Genomic DNA, 24,347 nt, shown 5'->3' with positions numbered 1-24,347 from the left:
TGAACCGTGGTGTATAAGAGCGAAAGAACATGAGCTCTTCGATGATCGTTCAACTAAAGCAGTTAAAAAAAGATAAATAAATAAAATAAAACTCTGAATAAATGAACTCGCTCCAGTGGGATTCACAAAAAGCTGTTTTCAACTCGCGCAAATCTCTTTCTCTTTCGTTTGCTTTACTCTTTTTATTACGACCTGAAAAAATCTTAACACACTTTGCTTCCCTTCGTGTAAAAATTATACTTGGAAAAAACAGATCCATCGGTATCAATAGTTTTGCGCTTTAATGTGCTACGGTGATAGAACGAGGTGATTGCGCCTCGAACTGCGAACGACGGGATGTAGGTTTTCACATCCCTCAGAACAGGAGTGTAAATGAGTACTCGGGAACTGGTTGTTATACTGAGGACAATCTAATGAAATTGGTGAAGATTATTTGGTCGCGTTGGACAAGTATTTCATCCACAGGCAGAAGCTATAGAAGTGGGAAACCACTTATATACTATAGAAGTGGGAAAATTTATATACCTTCAAAAGGCTCTTATAATTTCTTTTTTCTGTTTATTTTTTCGTGGCGTACCTGTAAACTAGCTTTTTAGCTTAGCGTACCGACCACGTTAAATATATTGATTGCTTGATTGATTGATAACAGCTCCTGTTAGGCAAAAAGAGTTCTTGTTTTGCGAATATTTTCTGCCCTATAAACGGAACACTACTATACTTTCTTATACAACAATAAAGTACAGTGCAAGACAACCCCATGGGGAAGCCATTACTGGTGACTCACTCTCTCACAAGATGTCGTTGTTCCTGTAGAAGATCAATGTATTCCGCTGCTTCCTCTAACCGTTTTCTCAACTTTCTGTTGAAAAAGTTCCATCTCTCAAAAGGAAAATCTAAATATATATTTTTTACAACCACACATGTAGATGTACAAAGAAGCTGATTAAGAACAACAGAAGAAGGAAAAAGATGATTTCTTGGAAAAAGATCCTTACAATGGTGCCAAATGACAAAGCAGTCATTTCTTTGGCTTCCAAAGCATAAAATTATCCAAGCGCTTCGAAATACTATCTTAAATGCTAGTCAAACTTTTCTTTTGAGATTCCGAGTTTTTATACAAAGGAAAAAATTATCAAAAATGCTCTCACCTTTTGCATTCGGCTTTTTCCTTTCTCTTCGACATGTATGAGCTCCAAACTATTCCCATTTTTAGTGTTAAAACAATGCGCCGAATCAGGCGCGTTTCTCTTGTTTTCTGACAAACTGACAATTGTGACATAAACAAAAGGCAAAAAGCGCGCGCGCTGTTTTCAACCAATCACAGTCCTTATACCTAATTAAGGCACTCGAGAAGAAGGACAGGTATCGCTTACGCCACCAAGCGTTGCAATTGTGAAATGTCAATTCGTGCTTCATCGATTTATATTGCGCCGTGTTAGAACAAAACCGATAGAATTTTCATCAAATAACAAGAATGTAGGTACTAACAGGAACTTTTCCTCAAATCAAAATTGCAGCATCTGTATCATTTTCAACAGGAGCGTATTAAAAATAACTTTTGTTATAAGTAAAATTGAAAACTCGTCCATAGCATAGAGATATTGATACAGCAGACTAACGGCAGTAGTGCGTCAGCTTTCTTGCCGACCACTGACAACACGGTCTAGACATGAACAGCCCACCCATGTGGTAGCCACATAAATTTGAACTGGAACGAAGAATTCCATCTCCTATTTTTAAGAACTGCTTTTACGAATTTCTGTCTTTTATTTCGTGTAAATAGCTCAGTCCTGCCAACTTTATAAAACGTTTTTTTTGCTCCCGAAAGATAATGAGCCCCCGAAAGTGGCGAGCCCCAAATGCTGCTAATTTTGAAAGTAACGACGCCCTATGGTCAGTATATTTCTTCAAAATTCTAAAGAGCAAGGAAAGGAACAGTCATGCACGTCAAACCTGCGAAGCGAGTTAAAATATCTGTAGACGACACAAATGACCAACAGAAGAACTGAATGGGATGCTAGTCCACAACTGGTGCCCTCTGGGTAACATGTCGCGTTCTTCCAACGATTCGCAGGTGAATAGCCGCATGCGCCCGTGATCGTTGAAAAGATTACTGCAAGAATCAACGGTATCGTATGCGAAGAATACAATACCAAGACAACACGAAGACATGGCAGGGCTCAATTGAAAGCTCGAGGAGTCAAATCACTTTTTGCTCACAGCAAGAAGAAGAACTGAGAAGCTGAGAGGGAACATGGAACTGGCCATTAGGTTCGTCATCGATTAGTTCACACTGAAAAGTCGAAAAGCGACAAAACCAGACTTCGAAATTGGAGTGAATCCAATTTGGCGGGTTTTGGAACTTTGAAGTGTATTTATTTTCCAAATTGGATCTTGTTCTTGAATTAAATGTTATCCCATTCGGAAAATAATTGAATTAGAACTACTTGACCCTTTTATATTTGAGAGGTTAGTGTTTACGTTTACATTCCACCCCGCTTAAAGCCAAACGTACTTTTGTACGATGTTTTATGATTTAATCGCGGGATGCGTCGGGAACTTTGCAGTAACAAGGATGTACGACCAATAGAATATACAATAGACGCTCGTATTTCGCAGTTTTTGGTAAGTTCGCGCGTGTAATTTGCCCAAGCAATGAAACACAGGTCCGCCTTGCGTACACAAGTGATCTGCACCGCGGCCCCAGGCCAGAGCTTCGGCTTATTTTAGCGTACGTTCCTTTGGGGTGATCTGGATCAGGATCAGTGATCCAAGATCACCCCGGATCATCAGGGGTACATCAAAGGAACCGATGAATCCAAGACCAGGGTGCATTCATCGGTTCCTTTGATACATCATGATCTGAGTGATCTTGGATCATTGATCCTGATCCAGATCACCCCAAGGGAACGCACCCTTAGTCACGTGGTCGGCGAAACGGAGGGCTCCTAGTTGTAACGACGAGAGTGCACGTTTACCAGGAAATAGCGTGTTGATCAGGTGTCTATCCAGAACGAGTCTCTCCTACGTCAACCTGATCACTAGAGGCGTACTTACACAAAAATATGTACTGCGCTAATTTGACCCAGAAAACAGAGTTCCGAAAAACTTACAAAATATATTTTTAAACAAATTTACAAGGGTTTCTCACACACAGTATGTGGTAAATAGTGTACTTGGTTGGTGTCAGGCTACAACGAAATTATTTTGAGGTCAAGTAATATTTAATAGCCTGTGTGCATCCGCCCCCTCCACTCAAAAAAATGTACACAGGCTAAGTTATATTTGTTCAAACGTCTTCCCAGTGGTATATAGAAATGAAATTCTCGAGACCCCATAATATTGTTTGAAAACTGCTGCATTTTTTTTCCAGTACCAGTCCCGGTAGCTGTGAGAGAAGATCAGGTTCCTACATATCCTAGTAGTGACACCAAGTGTTGTGTGACAAGAATGAAAGCATCATGTGACACATTATTTCCGTCACATTACAAGACGTTGATTTCGTGACAGGTCGCGAATGCCGTGCATGGCGGTGGTTTCCGCTTGTTTGTTCTCTCACAGTGGGGGTGATCTTGTGGTCAGTGGCCATTGTATTTGACAAATTGATTAATTGTCTGCTTGCCGTGTTTTGAAAGAAACTTGAAGGAGCTGTTCCTCCTTACAAATCACTGTTGAACGATATAGAAGAACAGAAATTAGTCTGAGCTGTGTGGAAATACCGTAGTCATCGCAGGACGCGGTAGATTCTCTCTCCATGCGTGGTGAGTACAACTGCGCGCTTGTCACTGTATGCTAAGCTTATATTCTAAACAGTCATTCTGATATCTATAGCTATAAAATCTACAGGAAGTTATTGTGGTTTTATGACTCCGTGGTAGGAAATGTTGTTTGACGGCCAAATATATTGTGCCAAAAAGGAGATCGCGAAGTCAAACTTCAAACGAAACCAGATTATTTACAGTGTTTACAGTACGTTCGATCAAGTTGAATTCTTAGCAAGTTGATCTCTCGAAGTCATTTCTAAGGAGTACAAACGTCGTAAAAAGTAGAGCCGTACAATGGTTAATCTAAGTTTGCTGTTTATTTCATGAACAGTGATGAATGTATGGATTATTCGAGAAGTAAGGTTTTAAAACGATTGTCTCGCTTTTATTAAATCCTGGTTCAAGGGGTTCTCAGAGGCCTTTCAGTTTTGACTGAAAGCAGACCTGTTTGGGTAAACGTATAGGGTTTTTTCCCTCTAGAAACACCGAATAAGCTTGGAACTATTAGAAACGACAACATTTAGACTTCTTGTTGCCGTAATATTGTCATGTGGTTAAAATTTTACACGTCCGTTAATGGTATAATAGGGATGTCCATTGTCGCGAGACCTTTTAACGGAAAGTGATCAATTACGTACAATAATAACACTAGATTTTACCCACTCAGACTGTCATTTAGAAATAGCAAGGCTTAGATTCATTTGATGATCTTTGCGGTTGTTTTTTCTTACTGCTTCTCTTCAGCTTTAGTAACGTTCTTTAGCGTTTGGTGACACAAGCGAAAAGTGTGACTTGAACACGTTTTTTTTAACCGCGTGCCTTTCAGATACAAGATTAGATCAAAGTAGATTTACGTTCGCGCGTGAAATAGGATCTATTGCAGGAATTAATGGCATATTTGTTCGTCAGAAAGAAAGAACTCCTGTGCTTTTTATCTACTGAAATTATCCTTTCACCGTATTTTTACCGCATCTTGGACCGTGGCAATATTGGTAATGGTCGGTGTTCATAATTGGATGATGTAGTTAGTGTGCTATTCAACAGCACATGGTGGCGTGAAAATTGACACTTGAAGTAGTTAAAAATACAAATGCCAATTACAGTGAGTTTATACCTGATAAAGATTATAAACCGTGATCCTGCTACAGACTTATAAAAAATTGGCATGTGCTAAAACCCAGACGGTGGATTCTGGACGATAGACGATGGATGATGGACGATGGACGATGGACGATGGACGATGGACGATGGACGATGGACGATGGACGATGGACGATGGACGATGGACAATATCTCTGACATTCATTTATTTGTCATTCAAATTGTCACACAATCTTGTCACGCGATGTTAAACTATTGAACAGCGAATATTCGTGCCCTCCCCCCTCCCCTCCCCCGAGCAAAAATATAATTTACTTGGACTGGACAAATTATCACGAAGTTCTGATCGCAGATTTTTCGTCACACAATGTCACGCATTCAATTATTTCTCTCAGCCAAAGTACATATACATGTACAAATTTTCCACACAATCTTTTGCTTTTGTCACGCGATGTCACCATGGAGTTTTGAAATATTGAACAGCAAAAATTCATGCCGTCCCCCTTCCCCAGCAAAAATCTAACTCTTAAGGAATGGACAAATTATCACGAACTTCTGATCGCGGATTTTTTGTCACGCAAAGTCATACATTCATTTATTTCTCTCGGATAAAGTACATGTATAATGATAACAATGGGGTGACAGGCCTACACAACTCCTATCCACGTGTAATAGCCGCTTTGAGAGTTTTGCTCGAACTAGTATATCTTTGAGGATCTGCCCCTTTTGTATGGTACGATAGGGGGATCTTTGAATATTTCGCTAAGCAATAATCCTGTTTTTAGGAGGACATTTCACCAGAGTAGAGCCGTTAGAGAGGTCATAGGTCTGTGTGGTTTCTGCTGTTATCCGCGTGTAATTTGTAGCGTTTGACACCTCTGTTTTTTGCCACGTGCTAGTTTTCATGGCTCATTTGTATTGCAAGATATGTTTTAAGCTCTCCAAAGATTAGCTCTGCAGGAACAAAGATTGAAATATTCCGTGAGCATGTTAGTTACTTGCATTTTGTATTATTACGCCGGGCCCGGCTGTTTGATTTACTGTTGCAAGTTATGCTGCTTGTTAACACGGGTGTCATATTTATCTTTGTCCGGCTTCGCCAAAAATAGCTGTAGCTTTCCTTGTTGAAAGCTATGAGTATGTCTTAGAGAAATGAGAGAAATGAATGTCCGAGAGAAATCAATGACTGAGAGAAATAAATGTCAGAGATATTGTCCATCGTCCATCGTCTATCGTCTATCGTCCAGAATCCACCGTCTGGGTTTTAGTACATGCCTAAAAAATTGACAGTTTACATTAAACATTTGCTATTTTATAAAGCTCATTAATATATTTTTATATTATGTTTGATATAAACGATACATAATAAATACAATTTTTATAAAAGTGGAGCAAAGAAGACTGAGTCTATGAGTAGAGCCAATTTATACAATTTATTAAATATAATGAAAAATGTGTGCACTAATGAAATTTAAATTTGTTTCCAGTAACTCAACTCAATTTTTTTACTTTTGATAGAACATAGATTGCAATGGTCTCTCTCACCTGCAAATTTTTCCTCTCTCATATTTTAAGCAGTTGTGTGAATAATTTTGATTTTATACCACTCTTGTCCCTAGAGGCTGCAATTCTTTTGGTCAGCATTTTACGAGGAACCCAAAGTTTCTCAACCATGAAATCCTGGGTCCCCAGCACTTAAGCTTATATGAAAAAGAAAGTTTTTCCACTCGTCCAAAGGGAATGTTAGCCACCTGTGGCCCCCGGGTGCTTCTAGAGTACAGCTCTGGTATTCGTATTCATATTTTGTTTTGTATTCTCAACCAATCAGAGAAGTTCGCAAAGGGGAAGGGGATGGGAATGATGTTTTGTATGACCTCAGTAAATCAGCTGGTAAATCAATGAATTATAATTACTACATAGAGTAAAAATTCATCATCCTGATTGATTCTCTCTGTGCCTATTTGCAGAGGCAGATCTAGGATTTATCAAGGGGGGAGGGAGGTGGCTGATATCTTGGGATTGTAGAATCAATGGGGCATGCTCCCAAAATGTTGTAACTTGAGAACTGGAACCTAAATCTGTCCCTGATTTATGATCACATGATGGCTGGTGAATGATCATGTGGGCTTCCAGCCACAGCTATCCAATAAGCTTTAGTAATTGGACCTGTATAGGACAATTCAGAAAGTAATCACGCTTGTATTAATTTCAAATCATTGTAAGTTGCTTTCCAGACTTGGCTGATTTGGAAATTATTTGCCCAATTTAACTCTGAAATCCAAATAAAATCCAGCTCATTTTTCCTAGATTTGCTTTTGTTTAATCTTAATAGAGGACATTTCTGTAAACCACTTTGTTACGTAGGCTTCCTCATTAAAGTTTATATATTATAAAGTACTTTAAATGTACTCATTTTGTTTTTTGAATTAAAAATATCAAATAGGTGGAGAACAGAATCCTCTAAAATTGTGCTGTGCTAAATCACTGGGCAACACTGAAGGACCTTGAGGCGAATGTTCAAAAAGAGTAATGTGGGTGATCAGCTTCTAATTGCTGTCAAACTCAATAAAATCTCAGAAATCTCTCGGCTTGTTGCCCTGGGCGTCGATGTCAACTCAAGAATAGATAAGGTAGGTAGATGCCAAGTCTGTGTTTGAGCTTAGTGGGACATCAGGCTGGTGCTTATCTGTCTGGTTTCTGTAGTATACTAGCATACACTGTAGTTTGATTAGGCACATCAGGGTTTTCATTAATGTTTTCAGCAGGAAGGTAACTGGTTTTCACAGGTGGGCAAAACTTTTTGAACTGAACCTTCTTAAAAAAAACTTTCCTCTAGATGGTCAAACCAGGCGGGCAAAATCATCCTCACAGCCGGTCAATTTGCCCAGTACCCAGGCCCTCCCTGTTTGGGGTGCTAACTACTCCATAGCAGGGTTACCTGCAGCATTGAGTTTGTTGGTGCCCATTTATACACGTGGGTTGAGAGAGGGTGGTGAGAGTAGTGTCTTGCTCAAGAAAACAACACAATGACCCTGGCTATGGCTCGAGCCTTGACTGCTTAATCCAACGGCTATCATACCAAACGTTGGACGACTGTGCCTCCTACAAGAATAGTTGAGGTGACATTGATTTCTTAGTTTTGTTCCCTGTTGTTAATCTACAGCGATGGGTTATCCATGAACATGTACCTTACAGAGGGTGGTAAGGGGGATAAACTGGTTTCACGCATTGTTTCTTTTCTTTCACACATTTATGGTGATGCATCAAATATAGGCATCTATTCCTTTTATAATTTGGGGGGTGGGTCAAGGAGGCATGGTGGGCTAAAGGCTAAGCATGTTGAATTCTGGATTATGCAGTGTGAGTTAGATTATTGGTAGCGAGGGCTGTTATGATGTGTTCTTTGGCAAAAAACCCTCACAGTACTCTCTCCACCCAGGAGTATAAATGGTTGATGGCTGAACTGTAAGGGCAACCTGGCACCATTGTGGTGAGGTTGCCTGCAGGGGGCTAGCACCCCATCAATAGAGAAAACTCACACACGCCATAAGACCTACTGATTTCCCGGTCCATCTTAATTGGAACAGATTAACTTTTCATGGGACACACTTACCGGTAATTATGGTACCAAATCATGACTTTCAATAAGGTACAGTGTTCCTCATTGCCAGGGCCCCTCCTTGGTTGGGTCTCTCTTCTGTCTGAATTTTACAGTACTTTGGATCATGCAGTTGGCTGATATCAATTTCATTTTTGTTTTCAGAATGGCAAAACAGCTCTCCACTTTGCAGCTCACAAAGGTCAGTTATTAGCTGTGAGAGCTCTGATAGAAGCGGGAGCTGACTTGGACATCACAGATGAGGTATGCGGCACCTTTAAATGATTCAATCTGAACTTTGCTCTGCAGTCATGTGATTACATCAGATTGACTTCTTCAAACAGATAAAATTCTCTTGATTGCTTAGAGTATCAAGAAACCACTGAACTCGCTCAGAGAGAATAAAAAATGCCTCACAGTACAGAATAAAAAAATTAACAACCTGATACAATATAATTATAGCAAGAAAAGTTATGGCGTTGGCCCCAGGTAAGGATGTTGTTCAGGAGCAAAAGGACATGTACAAACACCTCAGTGATAAATAATTTTGATTGAAGCACTGTGTAGTAGTTTGAAATAACATTTGAAATAAATGCTATTTGTGGCAGAATGGAGTGACAGCTCTTCATCGTGCTATAATTCATGGCCATGCAGGCATTGTTCACACTTTATTAGAGGCTGGCTGCTCTGTTGATGAGACAGATGAGGTAAACACATTTATGTAGTTGGTAGTTTTTATCCCTGAGCGAAAATCTTTCGAGGCTCTTCCAGGATCCTTGACCTCAAAGATTTATGTGTTAGGTTTTTCACCTGATAAGTGGCAAAGTCACATCTAGAACCATTTCGCTCCGTATCACTGCTGAACATTGATCAAGTTACTTGTGGTTCATCTCTATGGGTCATCACGACATGGTATCCTGTTAAGTGGTGTTGGTTGACATCATAGGCATGGAATGCATGCAAAGGGCTAGTTTGCTGCCCACTTTGGGGGAGCTATGCATAGGCACTATTACCACTGGATCATCATTGTGATAAGTCTAGCATAAATAATGAGGGAACATTTTTGAACCAAACAAATGGGAACAAAAAAGTGAGCAAAATATACGAGGAATTAGGCAATCAAGTGTAATTCCAATTTTGGTTCAAAATTGTTTACATTTATGAAAGTTATGTAGTCCTACATTCTTGTTTTGATGTCACAGCCTGACTAGTCTCAGGTCTTAACACTGTGTGGTTTCTGACCCAACCAGAGGTGAAATTTTACGTTTTCAGATGGCTAAAAGTAAAACGCAGTAAAGAAAAAAAACAATATCCATTTCTTTTTGTAATTTCCATATGATGATCTCATGTAGATTCGATCAAGCAAATAAGATAATTTCTCTCATATGCATTTAAACTCTTCTAGATAATTAAATTTGTGATATAGAATGTGACTGGAGAACATCTTAGGAGTTCTCTTATCTAATCAACTGGTTTAAAGTGCCCCTACGATCAAATTCTCGCATCCATTTTTTTACATTTTTGTACACAATAAAATTATTGTGTATGAAAATGTCAAAAAAATGGATGTCAAGAATTTGATCATTGGGGCACTTTAATACACATGTATGCTTTTAAAGTTTGTTTTCAAACAGATATCCATATACTCCCACTAAGGACACATCTTGATCTCCCTTCCCCCACAGCTCTGAAAATTCCACTTTAGCTCCATACTTTCCTTTAAAAATTTTGGCTTTTGCCAAGATCCCCTACTCTCCTTGGTGGTATGGTCCAATCATGACCTTGTAAGGGGTGGGTATGGAAAGGAAAAGTTATTATACAATGATTCTTTGGTTTTGCAAATTGATGGATTGATTATTCTTTAGAATGGGAACACAGCTCTGCATGAGGCTGCCTGGAATGGTTACAGTAAATGTGTTGAGCTCCTTGTGGCAGCAAAATGTAATGTAAATGTTCATAATAGGGTAAGTGAGGAATTTTCAAATTAATGTGGATATTATGAAGAAAATAGCTATGTGATATTTTGAAAACTGAAACAGTTTCTGTGTTTCTATTTACTGAGCTCTGTACCAGCTTGGAACATAATGCTCCTGAGAAGTTTGCATCCTTAACAATAATTATTACTTGGTCATCGTTGCTTAAGGGAAGGCACAGTGGCCTCATAGCTAGTGCACTTGACCCTGGATCGAGCGGTCTGGGTTGGAGTCCTGGCTGGGGAAATTGTGTTGTGTTTTTGGGCAAGACATTTTACTTTCACTGTGCCTCTCTCCACCTAGGTGTATAAATGGGTACTGGCGAATTTAATGGGGGGTAACCATGCGACGGACTAGCATCCCATCCTGGAGGAGTAGAAATACTCCTACTCACTTTATGCTACAGCAACCAGGATAAACGCCAGCCTGATGGGCCACTTGGCTCGTTTACGTTTACCATCTTTGCTAAGCAATAAGTTGATTATTTTCCTCTCTGTTTCAGACTGGGTACACAAGCCTTCATCTTGCTACACAAAACTGTCACTGTACAACATTGCAAGTTTTGTTAGATGGAGGTTCTAATCCATTAGTAAAAAATAATGTAAGTATTTTCCTTATGTTATGAAACAAACAATTACCATTTATAACACAGCCAGTTGGAGAGGTGGAGTGCACTTGAAAATCTAGGGAGAGTTTCTCTCAGTTAGGCTGAGAGCAGTTCTTATGCTCCTCTCATTCTCTTGATAGACCTATGTGCTTAGCATGAACCAATTCTTAAATATGACAAGACAATGCAAGATCATGCAAAATTGAGTATCTTTGCTTTAAGAAGACAAAATCTAGAGACCTTTGATTCATACGATTAAGACCATAACTTTTCTCAACAGTATGGTGACACCCCCCTGCACATCGCAGTACGCTATGGTCACACTGAAGTTTGTAACATGCTTATGGAAACAAAGATCAACATTTCTGAGCAAAATAATGTAAGTTAAAAATACTCGACAGATTATATCTGGCATCATTCTTTCAATGCTGTCTTCGAAAACTTGGTGAATAGTGACTATGCAGTTTTCATCAAAGATGTTACTTATTGACAATGGTTGTTTTTCCTTCAGGATGGCAACACCCCCCTACACATCGCTGCCAGTATGGGACACGAAAAACTCACTGAGATGTTACTAAAGGCAGGATGTATCGCTACTGTGAAAAATAATGTAAGCAGTTTCCTTGTTATTGGACTGAGTCTTATGAGTGTGTAATGGAAATTTATTTGGGACTAGGCCATTTCGGAATTTTCTTTTACCTCTTTTTCAAAGCGAGTCTTGGTGCTCATCCTTTCAAATTAAACTCATTTTCATATGAATGGTTGTGCATCAGGCCTCGCTTTGATGGAGAGGCTTGGGGCAACTCGGAAATGGGCCATTCCGTTGAAGTTTCTTGTCATTTTTATTGAGGAAATTATTTTCACAAGCCTTCATGCTTGAAAAGTGACAGTGCAACCCAAAAATTGACTGACAAAGACGTCAACTGTCTTTAAAATGAATAGATAATTCATTTCCTCAAATGCCTGTAAGTTCCAACATATTGGTTAAAACGGCCTAGCTTGATTGACAGTCAGTCCACTGATGAATGACAGCATATTAAAAATAAGAGTTTCCGTCTTTTAGCACTTTAAATATTCGGATTCTTTGGTAATTAAATTGTTACATGTTAGTTGTCTCTTACTTTCTCCGTTTGACAGAAAATTACCTACAAGAAATGTTTCTCGGTAAATCCGCATCCCTTGTGCTTACAAAAGGGCTCGTAATTAAAATGACAATTTACACAGTGACTCTTTCGTATCTGAAATCTTCTGTTCTTACTCAAGGTTTAATGTACTTCACTTGCGGGTATCGCGTGTTACATGCTTTTCAGTGAACGGGTTTCGCGCACCACGAGGTCAAGATGGCGGCACACCAAAAACTAATCCTTATTATTCTCTCATATTTTCCACTTCATATATTTAGTTCATATCGCTTAACGTTCATTTTGTTTTGTCGCTTGCTTCCAAGGTGGGTGATACTGCTAGAGAGTTGGCTGTTCGAAATGGGTTTAAAAAAATTGCCAAGTTATTAGCCCCATCCAAAGGTGACACAATCAAGGTAAGCACGTCTTTGACATTAAAAAAAAATCCCGGTGATATTGGATTTCCAGCTCTCTGTGTTGAAAGAATTTTTGCGTGCGAAGAGCGCCAAACTCAGCTAATGAATGAATGTCAGCAATTGCGTATTTGTTACGAGGGAGTTTAGAGCTAGGTCAACGAGAATATTTCGTTGCCGTCTTCTAATAACATGTTAAAGAGTTTGCGCACCGTGCACTCGTTTATCGAATGTTTATTTATAATGGTCAATGGTAGCAAGATTTCAATTCATCGTTTCATTGCGACAACGCTGTTTCGTATGGACAAACTGACAAAGAATGACCGCACTCATCGGGCAATATCAACGAATGACCGTTAAATTACAAGAACTGGCAATTAAAAGCTAAGGTTGCTATGTGATATAGCAACAGTTGGCAGGTAAAAAAAAAAAAAAAAAAAAATCAGTAGCTATAAGATGCAAAAACAGTTGCGCCAGTTCTTGTAATTTAATGGTCATTCGTTGATATTGCCTGATGAGTGTGGTCATCCTTTGACCATACGAAACAGCGTTGTCGCAATAAAACGATGAATTGAAGTCTTGCTACCATTGACCATTATAATTACTGCTCCTCTCAGGGTTGAGCGCTTTCAAAGATTTATTCTATTCAAGTTCAAGAAATGTTTATTTCCTGACTTTTTTCATCTCGGCTCATGATCTCCATAAGACGCAAAGTAGGGTCATTTATAAACGGTATTACTTTCCGGAAAATGGCTAAAGTTCCGGCTAAAGAGAGCATTTATATACAACATGTTGAGTGAATAGCTAAAACGATCAGAGATTATTTGCAATCAATGTGACGGATGAAAATATTTCTTCTAGCTCAAGCATTTTTGTCCATTCAAGTTCATCCCTACATTAAATGCATGTTTTTTTTTTAAAATTTAATCTTTCTCAGATGTTCAGTCGAAAAGAGAGAGGAAGGCCTCACAGTGCTGATGTATCGTGTTTGTTTAGTGGAACTACAGACTCTACCCTCACCACTACTGCTACTCATCTGTGGGTACCAAAACCTGTGTCGCTCGACCCAGACTCCAAGGTGAGCTCTCTACCAAATGCTACCTACACTCTTTTTTTATCACGAAGTGCCTGGTGAACTCGCATTACTCTCTCCTAGAAAAGCAAACTAGGAATCAAGTTGGTGGTGGATGGTAATCACCGAGACCGTCATATCTTTGCCATTTTACTACACCTAGCACAGTGTTGTTGCACAGTTTACAAGCAACACGGTTGGCAATATGCAAAAGAAAACTTTTCAACTTGCAATGCAGTATTGTTGCACGAGAAGCACCAGGCATATGTTGGTAGTGCTACTAGGCCTGCAAAGTCTTGCCCTGTTCGGGGGAATTATTCCCTCTGTTAACCAGGTGTATGTTAAGCCAGTTTGTTATTATTATTATTTTTTTTTGTTATATGAATTGCACAGTAGTGTTTACAGTGTACGTTTTGTAAGATTTATAAGAAAGTTACTAGAGTTATATGTTTACAGGAGATTGTAGCGAGGGAGCTCATTCGCACCAACTTAAATAACTTTTCATTTTCGCCTGGTTTAGAGACAAGGACACAAACGAGACTTTGTATGGAGTAGGAGAAGGAAAGAAGAACGCAAACCTAAAGTGCTGACCATTAAATATGACGAGATGTGCTCAATAGAGCGAGATTACCTCAAGAAACGAAACGCGTCGATGAGAAAATCACATAAGAGCCAATCAAAAAGCTCCATAAAATCGCAGGTATGACACTTGCTATCTGGTCTTTCCAATACTTTGCTTTGTTGCTACTGTTGCTGCATATAAGCCAATCATGCAGTGCTCGAAGTTAAAATGTTGTCAAGCGTCGAGAAACGTGTAATAGGTGCTAAGGGCGGGAAAACACGAAGCGCGGGAAAGGTCGCGTAACTCAAATTACAAATATTTCCTTTCTTGTTCGTGATTGGCCGGCAATAGAACATCTTCGCTCTGATTGGTCATGAATTCTGCAAACTCTTGTAGGCTTGCGCTAAAATTATGCCCAGGGAAAAACTTAAACTGCTTAAGCTGTTAACATTGTAGTAACTGATAGCTTGGGTAAAACATGATATCGAAGCCTTTACTACATTGATATTTTAGAGGAGAGCAACTTTTGTCTGTAAAGATGAGTTTTCTCAATGTTTTCCTTACGTATTTAGGAAGAAAGATTCCGCTCTGACCCAGTCCTTCATCAGAAGACAAAGAAATCGCATTCACCTGAAAAGGTCGACAGAAAAGCGAAAAGGTAAGGGGAGAAAGATATACAGACCTCAAAACCCCCAGTGGAGCCCATGTAAGTTACGTTCTAAAGTTCTTGATCTCTCTGCGAGAACCTTAGAGTAATTTTCAAAAGTGTCGTAAAATCAAAACCAAAGTTATTACTCTGGCCAGTCACAAAGGACAGAGACAATCCATTAAACCAATCAAAACTCAAAGCACTCAAATGAAAACCGCTCTATCAGTGCTACTTTTTGTTGATTTGTAAACTATCTCAGCCAATCAAAGGACAAACAGCGGCACGAACGTTTTGACATCTTTTTTTGTTGGTTTTCCGCACTTCTTAGCCTATCAAAAGCCAACAAGGGCAGGTGCAATGGGCAGGCGACTTTCTGTTGGTTTCCGAAACTTCTCAGCCAATCAAAGAACCAATAACGCACGTGTAATAATCAACTAGATCATTCTCGTTCCCAGATCTTTGTCGTACCCAAAAGGGAATGCTTGATTTCTCCAGTGAAGAGACTTGTTTCATGACGATCTAAATAAATGCTCGAAGAATAGACTATTTTTCGCCGTGGAAAATCATTTTAAGAATGTGTTCACGTGGATTATTTTAACAAGATGACCAGCGTACTCAACGTAAGAACAACCAACAGGAAATTAAAGGTGAACCGCAAGTTTGGAAAACAGTTGTCTAGTCGTGAAAGATGAATCTTGAAAGAAGCCGCAATTTGCCAGAGGGGTCGGCTTTCAGCTTATTTAAGTATGATCACAAGTTTTTGCGATACGAAAAGTAATGTGTTCATTAGAAGGCGATAAAGAAAAAAAAATGGTACCATCAACGAAAGAAAACCACCCCTTCATTTCCATCTCAAGGCGTCAATAAATTAAACTGTTTGTTTTGAAAGCTACTGAAAGGATTAATTGTTTGAGCGTTCCTGGCTTCCGTAGGCTACGTTTATGATTTCCGATTGAAAACGATCTTAAATCGTGTCTGAAAGCACACGCCTTTGTTGTTTTCAAATGCAAATTCCATTACGAGTTCCTGTCAATTTAAGAGCTTTTCTCTTGAAAACCTTTGAAAGCCCCTTGGCTTTCTTAATTGTAGGTTCTAACAAGCAGTTGACAACCTTGCGGTTTGTATTGAATTAAATGAATCGAAATAACTCGAAAAAAATGTGCCAACCACTCTTCGTTAATTGTTGGTGTGCAAGTTATGCACTTGAGACCCAGAATAACAAACTGACCTAATCAATTTAACTCTGGGTTAAAAACTTTGACAATGTAAACACGATCCTGCGAATTGCCAGTGTGAGTTAGCAAGGGTTATAGCCATGTTATTAGCTTTCAGTAAGAGCCGCGCGTCACTGCCATTGTAAGTGTGTTTGCTTCGAGCTTTGTGGGTGGTCCCTTGTCCGGGGCATTGTGATTGTGCCCTGAACTGTGAATTGGTCTCATTTGAATTCACACGGCAAACACTTGTACAGAGCGAGCTGTCTCGCCATTTGCTCGCGCGAACGCAATCTTCTCGAGGCGCCACAGATTCTGTTTAATTATACATAGACGACATAATTTCTCTCAAGTGAAAATTTGGTTACGACATGTCTAGAAGAGGAGCCAGTCCATGGAATTGCACGGTTAGCAGGTGAGAAGAAAACTTGTTCGTCAGAAAACTTCCTTTTAGCATTAACTTTGTCCTCCGAATTTTTTTGATTCGTATTTAATCGATCTTTCGCTCGCAAGCCCGTATTGTTTTTAATAGGTTGTCACATTCCCTTCGATGCTTTTATTTCGTTGTTTGTTTGGTGATGTTATAAACATTTTAGGGGGGTCATTCAGGCACAGTTCATCCTCTTTTGTGGCATAACTCGTGTTTTGATGGAAAACTTTACTCGGTCTTTATCTTCGCTAATTTAATACTATTACGTATATACCAGGCTATTTTCGTTTTTCTCAGTCTTCAGTATCGACGGTTCGTTATTTTTGATAGGCTGGACCGTTAGTAAACATATAAGCATGCCAAACTGATTTGAAGACTAACTGAGTTACTATTCTATGGGACAAGTTATTGAATTTGTTCACTCTCAAATCGACTGCTTACTATCTAAACATAGCATAATTACGCACGGCACGACAGAATTTCACAGTATTTTGCGTTCACGAGAGCGACAAACAGGCGATGGACATGTTTATTTTGAAAAAAAAAACAAGAATAAAACATTTCAAGAGGTTTTCTTTTCTTCTGTAGATTGGCGGGATGGTTTAGGTACTTAATTACAAAATGAATTAGGAGAGGACGACAGGAACTTTGCGAGACTCTGCGAGATAATTTACATCAGAAATTAAGTCACGTTTTCGTGCTTTATGAAAATGTTAATTTTATCTGATCTTTTCAATTCATGCTTGAAACAGTTCGTATTCCTATAAATGGGTTCAAGTTAAGTCACGGCAGTTCTACTCGTGGTTACTTTGTTATTGTGTCTTTGCCGAAGGTTAAATTTGACATTGCGGTTTTTGATGCGAAAAATAGTACCGTTTAAAAAATATTTTGAGTGTTCAAGGCGTTTAGCAAGCAATGTGAAATATACTAGCCCCAGGCAAAATTTCGTCAGGCTTTGAAATTATTGTGGCCGATTCATTGAATTTAGAACTGCTTTCAACTGGTGTTATTCCACAAGAACTGGGAAGACCTTTCAGCTGCTCTGATATGTGCAAACGGCAACAGAAAGTTTCTAAATATTTGGTGAACTCTCTACTGCCTCGTAAAGCAGCGACGCCGAACACACTGAAGGTACCTCTATCTCGATGGGTGTTCTGATTAAATTCTTTTAAATAAACTAATTTAATAACACAAAGAAACGAATATTATTCAATACATCAGAAGATTATTTCTTTCTTTGTTCAGAAAATGTCGAATTTTTCTGATGTAGTATGATCTCAAGTTGCTTAATTCCCGGAATCTCCATATTCGTAATGAAACGAACAGCGAATCATACGTTTGCAATTAATATAATTTCTTTTATCTTTGCAACGACAATATTAAAATGACTTTGAAAATGATTAATAACTGATTTTGACGATAGTATAGCAAATATATGCTAATAAATATTTATCTTTCTTTTGTCATTTTTATTGTGAAGTATCAGCTTCATCTATAAAAGTTATTTCATAAACGAAAAGTATTTCACGGTACGAAAAGTATGCTTTGGAAATTGAAACTCTCAAGCCTCGCGTTGAGAAATTGTATGTGTGGTTGTTTGTTTTGTGACTGGTTGGAAATTTTCCGGAAGCCAAGAGGACGATAACAAAATAATAATCAAATCTATATAGCCTGTGGTAAAGTTAGAATGCGTTCTTCCGAGCCCAGCGATGAAACATTGTTAGTCATGTAAAATGTTCGACGAAAATGTTCGATCTGGATCAAACCAGTTTCGTGTAATGTTTTGCTTGATTGTTTTGCCCGGCGGATTTAATTCCCCTCTTGTGCTCCAGTGTTAAGTATTATTTTCCTTGAGGTTAACAGGGGCGTTTAAAACCAATTCAGTACACAATCTGTTTCTCTTATGTCTCACAAAAATTGATATTTTGGTTTTAATTTCAAACTAGTTTCAGTTCAGATGTTTTAAAGACTTTGAAAAGCTATCCAAAGGCAACTGATCTTATAAAGGACAAAATCATTTTTCCCCCTTTATTTAATGGTTTGTCGTTTTGGTTCATTTAACTTCTTTTATTCACATTACCAATTTGACTGATAAGTGTATTATTTTTAAAACTTTCCCTAAAGGTTAATGCCCATTTGTCGTAGTCATTGGCAACACTACTAGCATTCGAGTGGAAAATATTTGAAGCGGTTTGGATGTTACAACGTCTTCCTTGGAGGAGGGAGTTATCGTTGTGAAGATGTAACATCACATTGTTTTGCATGTAAATTGTCCTTGAATTATCTTATCCGTTCAAATTTTATGCAAACGTTATTCCTTGTTCGCTATTATTTGTACTTTTCAATACATAAACGTGATGTTTACATTGTGAAATACTAAACAAATAGACCTTTTTAGCTTGGGCGGTGTGTTTTCACATTACGGACCACCCCTTACACGATCGACGGTTTAATGTTTCCTTTGCTTCTGCTCGCTCATAGAAATACAATGAAAACCCGCGTATAAGAACTTAGGTTTTTTTTAAAGTTAGCCTCCATAGGTTCTTATATAAATGATGTTTACTGTGAAATTAGGCTACCTAGGTTCTTAATCAGGTTCTCAAGTTTTGTTTAAAAAAACACCCAACTATTACTCATGGGTGTGGCTTTTATATTGAATCATTCACAGTACATTGTAGTGATCGTATAACACTGCCAGCGTTCTGGCTGGTTTTTGTTACCTTTTTTGTATCGCATGTGATGTACTGAAATATATTTGAAACTAGTCTATATTTTGAAAATAAGAACCTGTATTGAGATTTTAGCCGAGAATGGTTCTTATGTGAAGGGTGCTTAGCTGGGAAATTTTTGCCCAAATTTTAGGTCCTTATAAGCGGGTTTACTGTACTTGAAGCCTGTTGTTTTTATTGTAACGCTGTTCTTATTTTACCTTAGCGCTCAAAGCAGAGATGATCTGGAGGCCAGTCTTTCCCACAAGAAAAGCAAAAAAGACAAAGGTTTTTTCTCGTTGTTCAGAAGTGCCAGTGACACAGACTTGAACATCGACGACAAGAAAAACGGCGTATGTGGCAAAAAACACAAAGACAAATACCCTCCTTACGGAGAGGTGATGGGGAATGGAGTTCACCGTGTAGGCAAAGAGGTGAAAGAAAAAGGAGACACGGAGGAAACCAAGGAAAGAAAAGAGAAAAGGAGAAGTGAAAAGAGCGAGGAAAAGACAGAGAAGAAAGAAAGGACAGGTAAGAAAAATCGCGAGGACGACAAGGAAAAAATAGAAAAGAAGGAAAAGCGGAAAGAGAAGGAAAAAGGAAAGAAACTTTCACGTCGTGATGAGAACGATGGAAGTGAGTCGGATTGTACTATTTGCCAGGAAAAGCGGAGAAAGTCGCGAGAGAAATCTCACAGTAAGGAATCTAGACACAGAGAACAACGATCTAAATCCGAACACAGACGGACGAAAGATCATAAAGAAACGGAATATGACAAGACGCCTTTGGATAGGAAGGACGAAGAGAAGGAACATAAGAAAAAGAAGCACCATAAGGATAAAGAGCGAGACAAGGAACATAGAGATAAAGACGGGGAGAGGGATCACAGAGATAAGGACAGGGATAAGGACAGATCCAGGAGAGACAAGAATCATAGAAGGAAAACCGAGGAACAAGAGGTGAGTAAACAGGTCAAACAGGTTATTCCTGTTAATGTTAAACAGCCGCTGCACTGAATTGATAAAACAGAGTCAATAGGTTTGACTCCCTGAGCCCAGTTAGGTGCTGATACACCACCACGCATGCGAAATACTAGAAAAGCAACATAAAACAAACCATTTACCATACAAAGTTATGAATGAACCAGATGCTAAACGCGCTGTTATTGGTTTAAAACCCGCTTTGTGTTCTAATCAGTAAAAAAGTGTTGAATTTTAACGAACATCTCGTACTAGCTTCGTACTAGTTCCCCGATAACACGGCTTCTCTGTGATCTAACAGATAACTTAGCACCCCAGCTTATCGGCCATTTCTAAGTGCTTTTGCCTCAGTTTCAACATAAGACCACCGTCAAATCATGTTCACTTTCGCTCAATTCAAACCCGTTTTGTTGTGTTGTATTAGGACCTTTTTCTGGAAGAGCCAAAAGATGATGTGACGTAAAGATTTATAACTAGTTACTAATTTTCACTTGCTAGGAGGACTTTGGGCCCACGCCGTGTAACCAAACTCATTGCACCACGTGCCAGGCTCAACTCAGCCGCCTGGAGGCCTGGCAAGAAAGGTGTACTTCTGAAATCGATTCCGCGCGTCGAAGACTCGAACACAGACTGCAGCGGCTAGAAAAGAAGCTCGAGGAACAGCTGTGGGAAGAAAGACAATTAAAAGAAAAAAAAGAAAGTCGGGATAAAGAGCTCGATTGTGCGGCTGGCCCCGCCAAGGAACAAAGTGGCGCAGTTAGCAAGAACGTTAAAGATAGCAGCGGTAACGTTAAGGAGGAAATCCGCGGGTTAATCAAAGGAGGATTGAGTAAGCTAGAGTTAAAACTCGGACAAATTTCAGCGGGTTATAACATTCCTTTTATGGATTACCAAGAAAGGTGTAATCCTGAGCTAGGGAAGAACTGTTCCGCCGGGCGAAGGAGCCGGCATGTGAGGAGTAGGAGCTCCCCTCACCTGGGGAGGGCCCCCTGTGAAGACTGCATCCACGTCATGGAACACAGAGTCGGAGGAGTGTCCCGTAAGTATTTTGTGATGTAGAGTGCAATGATGTGAGGATGTTTTTTCGCTTATCACGCGCTGTAGAAAAAACCCTCACTTGCCTGGCAATCCTTCAGTATGTGCAATTTACATTCCCTTCTTCAAATGTATTTCAAGTGTCAATTTTTCTGATACAGTTTTTTAGTAAAACGCTTCGAAGAACAGATGTTTAAATAACAAATCTCAGATTCTCCTTCGCCCCTACCCCCACACAACGCAAAATAAAAAAGTATGTTTGAAACTAGTTAGCACGTGATTGCTTTCCTTGTTTTCATTGGTCACTTTGGTTCAAATTTTGTTCACTCATCGTGAGAGCCTGGTGATTGTTTCAGTCTCTGGACCTTTGACTCGACGTCCTGCGGAGTCAACTCAAAAAAATGGAGAGGATAGTTGAGGGGTTGGACTTAGTGGATACAAGATTGGAAAGACGAACATTTTCATGGACTTCTCTTAGTCGCCTTCTTTTTCTTAGATTCTACGCGCAAGAAGAAATCATTAAAATATGCAAGGTTTCTTCTCGGGCCATACAATAGAGACTACTCGAAAACAAGTTAGATATACGCTCGTTGTTTTCAGATGATGCCAGTTAACTTGAAATTGTCCTTTCATTTGCAGCTCACCTCGCTTCGCTTACAACGAGTGGAAGCTCTTCAAGAGCAACTTCCGGCATTCGCGTGAGTGACTCAGGGTCTTTGGACACTGTAATCGAGGCTCGTCCTGTTAACGACAAAGGTCTTCGTGCTTCCGGTACAATCATTGAAGCTCGCCCGATTGACGACGAGGGATTGGATACAGTGATTGAAGCTCAACCAGTTATAGAAGATGAAAATGATGTTAAAATTAATGACACATATGCTGCCACACAGGTACAGGTTTTGGCCGAGTTTAGGGCATTTGAATTGAAAAGAAATGGCTTCGTTACGTCTTTCACTGTCTGCACGTTGGCATAGTAAGGGATTTAGGGATGGACCATAACAAAAAAGTGGAAGGGGAGGGTTGGGAGAGCGCCAGAAACGCGTAAACGCATGGTAAGGCATTTGCATGGCACTGGAGCCGAGCTAAATTCGACTTTGTGACTTCAGAAAGTTGCCAACGCTTTCAAACTTTCTCCACTTTGGAGACCATTTTGGACTCTTGGGTCGGCGGCTGGACGGCTGATCAAACTACATTTTCAAATTTACTCGGTTTAGTGTAGACGTGGCCTCAATGTCCATATTATGACATTAACACCTTTAGATTGCCAAAGAGGGCAGATGGTGTTAAAATGACTTTCTAAATAAATCCCACTTCTCCAGTCGTTGAAATAGGTCAGTTTTTTTTTTTTCCGTTTTAATGATTATCAAATGTCATCTTACCAGGTTCAACACCAGCGACAAGTCCAAGAGGTGGAGAAGTGGTGGCGAGCCAAGGCAGAAGAGGAGCAGCGAGTGTTGTACGCCAGGATCTGTGAACTGGAGCAAATGCTGCTCATGTCTCGTGCCGGTGAAGACTGCTTTGTATGACGCGCGTGGCTTATAAGCGCGGCGCCAGGCCGTCTGGCGGGAAAACGCCAGCGCCAATACCTTTTCCAGCCGCGAAATTTGATTCGTGAGGTTGCTAAGCAACATGGTGTTTCTGATGGCGTCGTACTGGCGTTCAACAAAATGAGTTTTGATTGGATGATAATCAACGTGGACCATTGGATTGTCTCTACGAAGATTTACATCCGAATCGTTTGGCGGGAATTATTTAAGCTCATTTCATTCTCTGAAGCTAGACCTCGAGGCCAAAGTTACGTTTTGTCGGGGAACTGTTGCTTCGTGCTCGCCGACAAGAAAGAAGAGTTACAAATTATTTTTTCCCATATTTTATAGTATTTGATAGTATTGTTAATGTGATTTGGAAAACAGTTGCCACATTTAGAAGTGTGGGGAAAACTTTATACAAATTCTAGCATTTGTGAAAAAATGGCAATTGATATCGACATAGTCAAGATGTAAAAATTCAACTATTTTGTTGGCGGAGCAACATAAACTTTGTTTCGTTATGTCCAATTTATTATCGACATATTGAAAAACGTCGAACAATAACTAGTTTTGTGAAAAAATTCACAGAAAGTTAAATCTCTAAGAGTATATTTAATATACTACTTTATATATATATTTTTTTATCTTAATGTATATTAGAAATATAGAAAATATAAAAGTGGTTTTTGTATGATAAATAAAGTCTCCACTGAAGAGGTGTTTCCGATAACTATGGCAAAGAGAGTGCAGTGTTTCATTTGTTTTATTTGAGATCATAACAACGCTGTTGCAGAGACCTTTGCGATGACATCAGAAATTCAGCTATAACACTATGAAAGTTCGGCCATCGCTAACAAGGAGTCGAAAATTGTTTTTCTTTCCTCACCCAGGACCTGTACTGCTTTCTTTTATGACTAATTGACATACGTAGTTCTGACAAGTTGATGGCTCTCACTTGCATTAATTGCTAATAAGCGCAAGTATATCCCTTCAGGACAACTCGGCTGTGCTGTAGGGTGTAAATATATGAGGCATTACTAAATAAAAGTAAACCCAGAACATGACCACTGACCAGTAGAACAAGTTCAAATAAACCTCAAAATTAAGCCCGGCAACGTCGTAAAGAGAGGGTTTAACGAGCAGTACATGGGTAAACTGGATCGAGAGGTCTGGGTTCAAACCATGGTCATTGTCACTGTTGTGTCACTCTCAATGCATCTTCCTGCTAAGGAGCAAGTACCGTATTACAACACCAGAAAACCACGCATAGGTAACTTGACTGAGTGATCTGGTGTCAGCAAATTTATTCTGGCTGAGTACTGAATGAGCCACTAAGCTCCTGCTCGTTAAATTATCGAATGCGTTAATGTCTTGATCGATTTCTTTGCAGTCCTCTGCCCGATGACCAAGCCCAGGGTCTCAGAGAATGAAAATGCGTTACATTCTCGCGTTTTCGGCTTGGCTTGGATTGTTTCGACTTTTACCAAATACTGGGGTTAAAACAATCAGAGTACATTCACGAGACTCTTCTAGAATTTGTTACAATCGAATTAAATTCCCGGTGACAGGGCTCTGAGATTGCGCCCTGAACTAA

The 24,347-nt window shown here is 39.4% G+C and overlaps 2 protein-coding genes across 2 annotated transcripts in view; both read left to right on the top strand.

The window, feature by feature from the left end:
- Nucleotides 1-24,347, top strand: part of LOC145481597 (transmembrane protein 135-like) — a 78,306-nt gene that overhangs the window by 43,314 nt on the left and 10,645 nt on the right. The window lies entirely within an intron of this gene.
- Nucleotides 3,370-23,759, top strand: LOC145481591 (uncharacterized). The gene is made up of 16 exons (XM_081460103.1): nucleotides 3,370-3,761; nucleotides 7,309-7,495; nucleotides 8,629-8,727; nucleotides 9,072-9,170; nucleotides 10,329-10,427; nucleotides 10,939-11,037; nucleotides 11,324-11,422; nucleotides 11,555-11,653; nucleotides 12,491-12,580; nucleotides 13,515-13,655; nucleotides 14,170-14,349; nucleotides 14,784-14,869; nucleotides 19,436-20,168; nucleotides 20,688-21,228; nucleotides 21,864-22,114; nucleotides 22,607-23,759. The coding sequence occupies exons 2-16, from the start codon at nucleotides 7,379-7,381 to the stop codon at nucleotides 22,748-22,750; spliced, it is 2,877 nt and encodes a 958-aa protein (XP_081316229.1). The 5' UTR covers nucleotides 3,370-3,761; nucleotides 7,309-7,378; the 3' UTR covers nucleotides 22,751-23,759.

Source organism: Orbicella franksi, chromosome 3 (assembly GCF_964199315.1).
Source record: "Orbicella franksi chromosome 3, jaOrbFran1.1, whole genome shotgun sequence".
In the NCBI taxonomy this organism is placed as follows: Eukaryota; Metazoa; Cnidaria; class Anthozoa; order Scleractinia; family Merulinidae; genus Orbicella; species Orbicella franksi.
Note: the sequence above shows the minus strand (reverse complement) of the source record. Positions and strands in the feature narration are given on the sequence as shown.

What these genes read in the sequence shown, in the direction of transcription:
- LOC145481591 (XM_081460103.1), top strand. Translation starts at nt 7,379, where the DNA reads ATGTTCAAAAAGAGTAATGTGGGTGATCAGCTTCTAATTGCTGTCAAA. An exon ending in ACTTGGACATCACAGATGAG is followed by an intron (nt 8,728 to 9,071) that starts GTATGCGGCACC and finishes TATTTGTGGCAG; the next exon opens with AATGGAGTGACAGCTCTTCA. An exon ending in TCGCTACTGTGAAAAATAAT is followed by an intron (nt 11,654 to 12,490) that starts GTAAGCAGTTTC and finishes CTTGCTTCCAAG; the next exon opens with GTGGGTGATACTGCTAGAGA.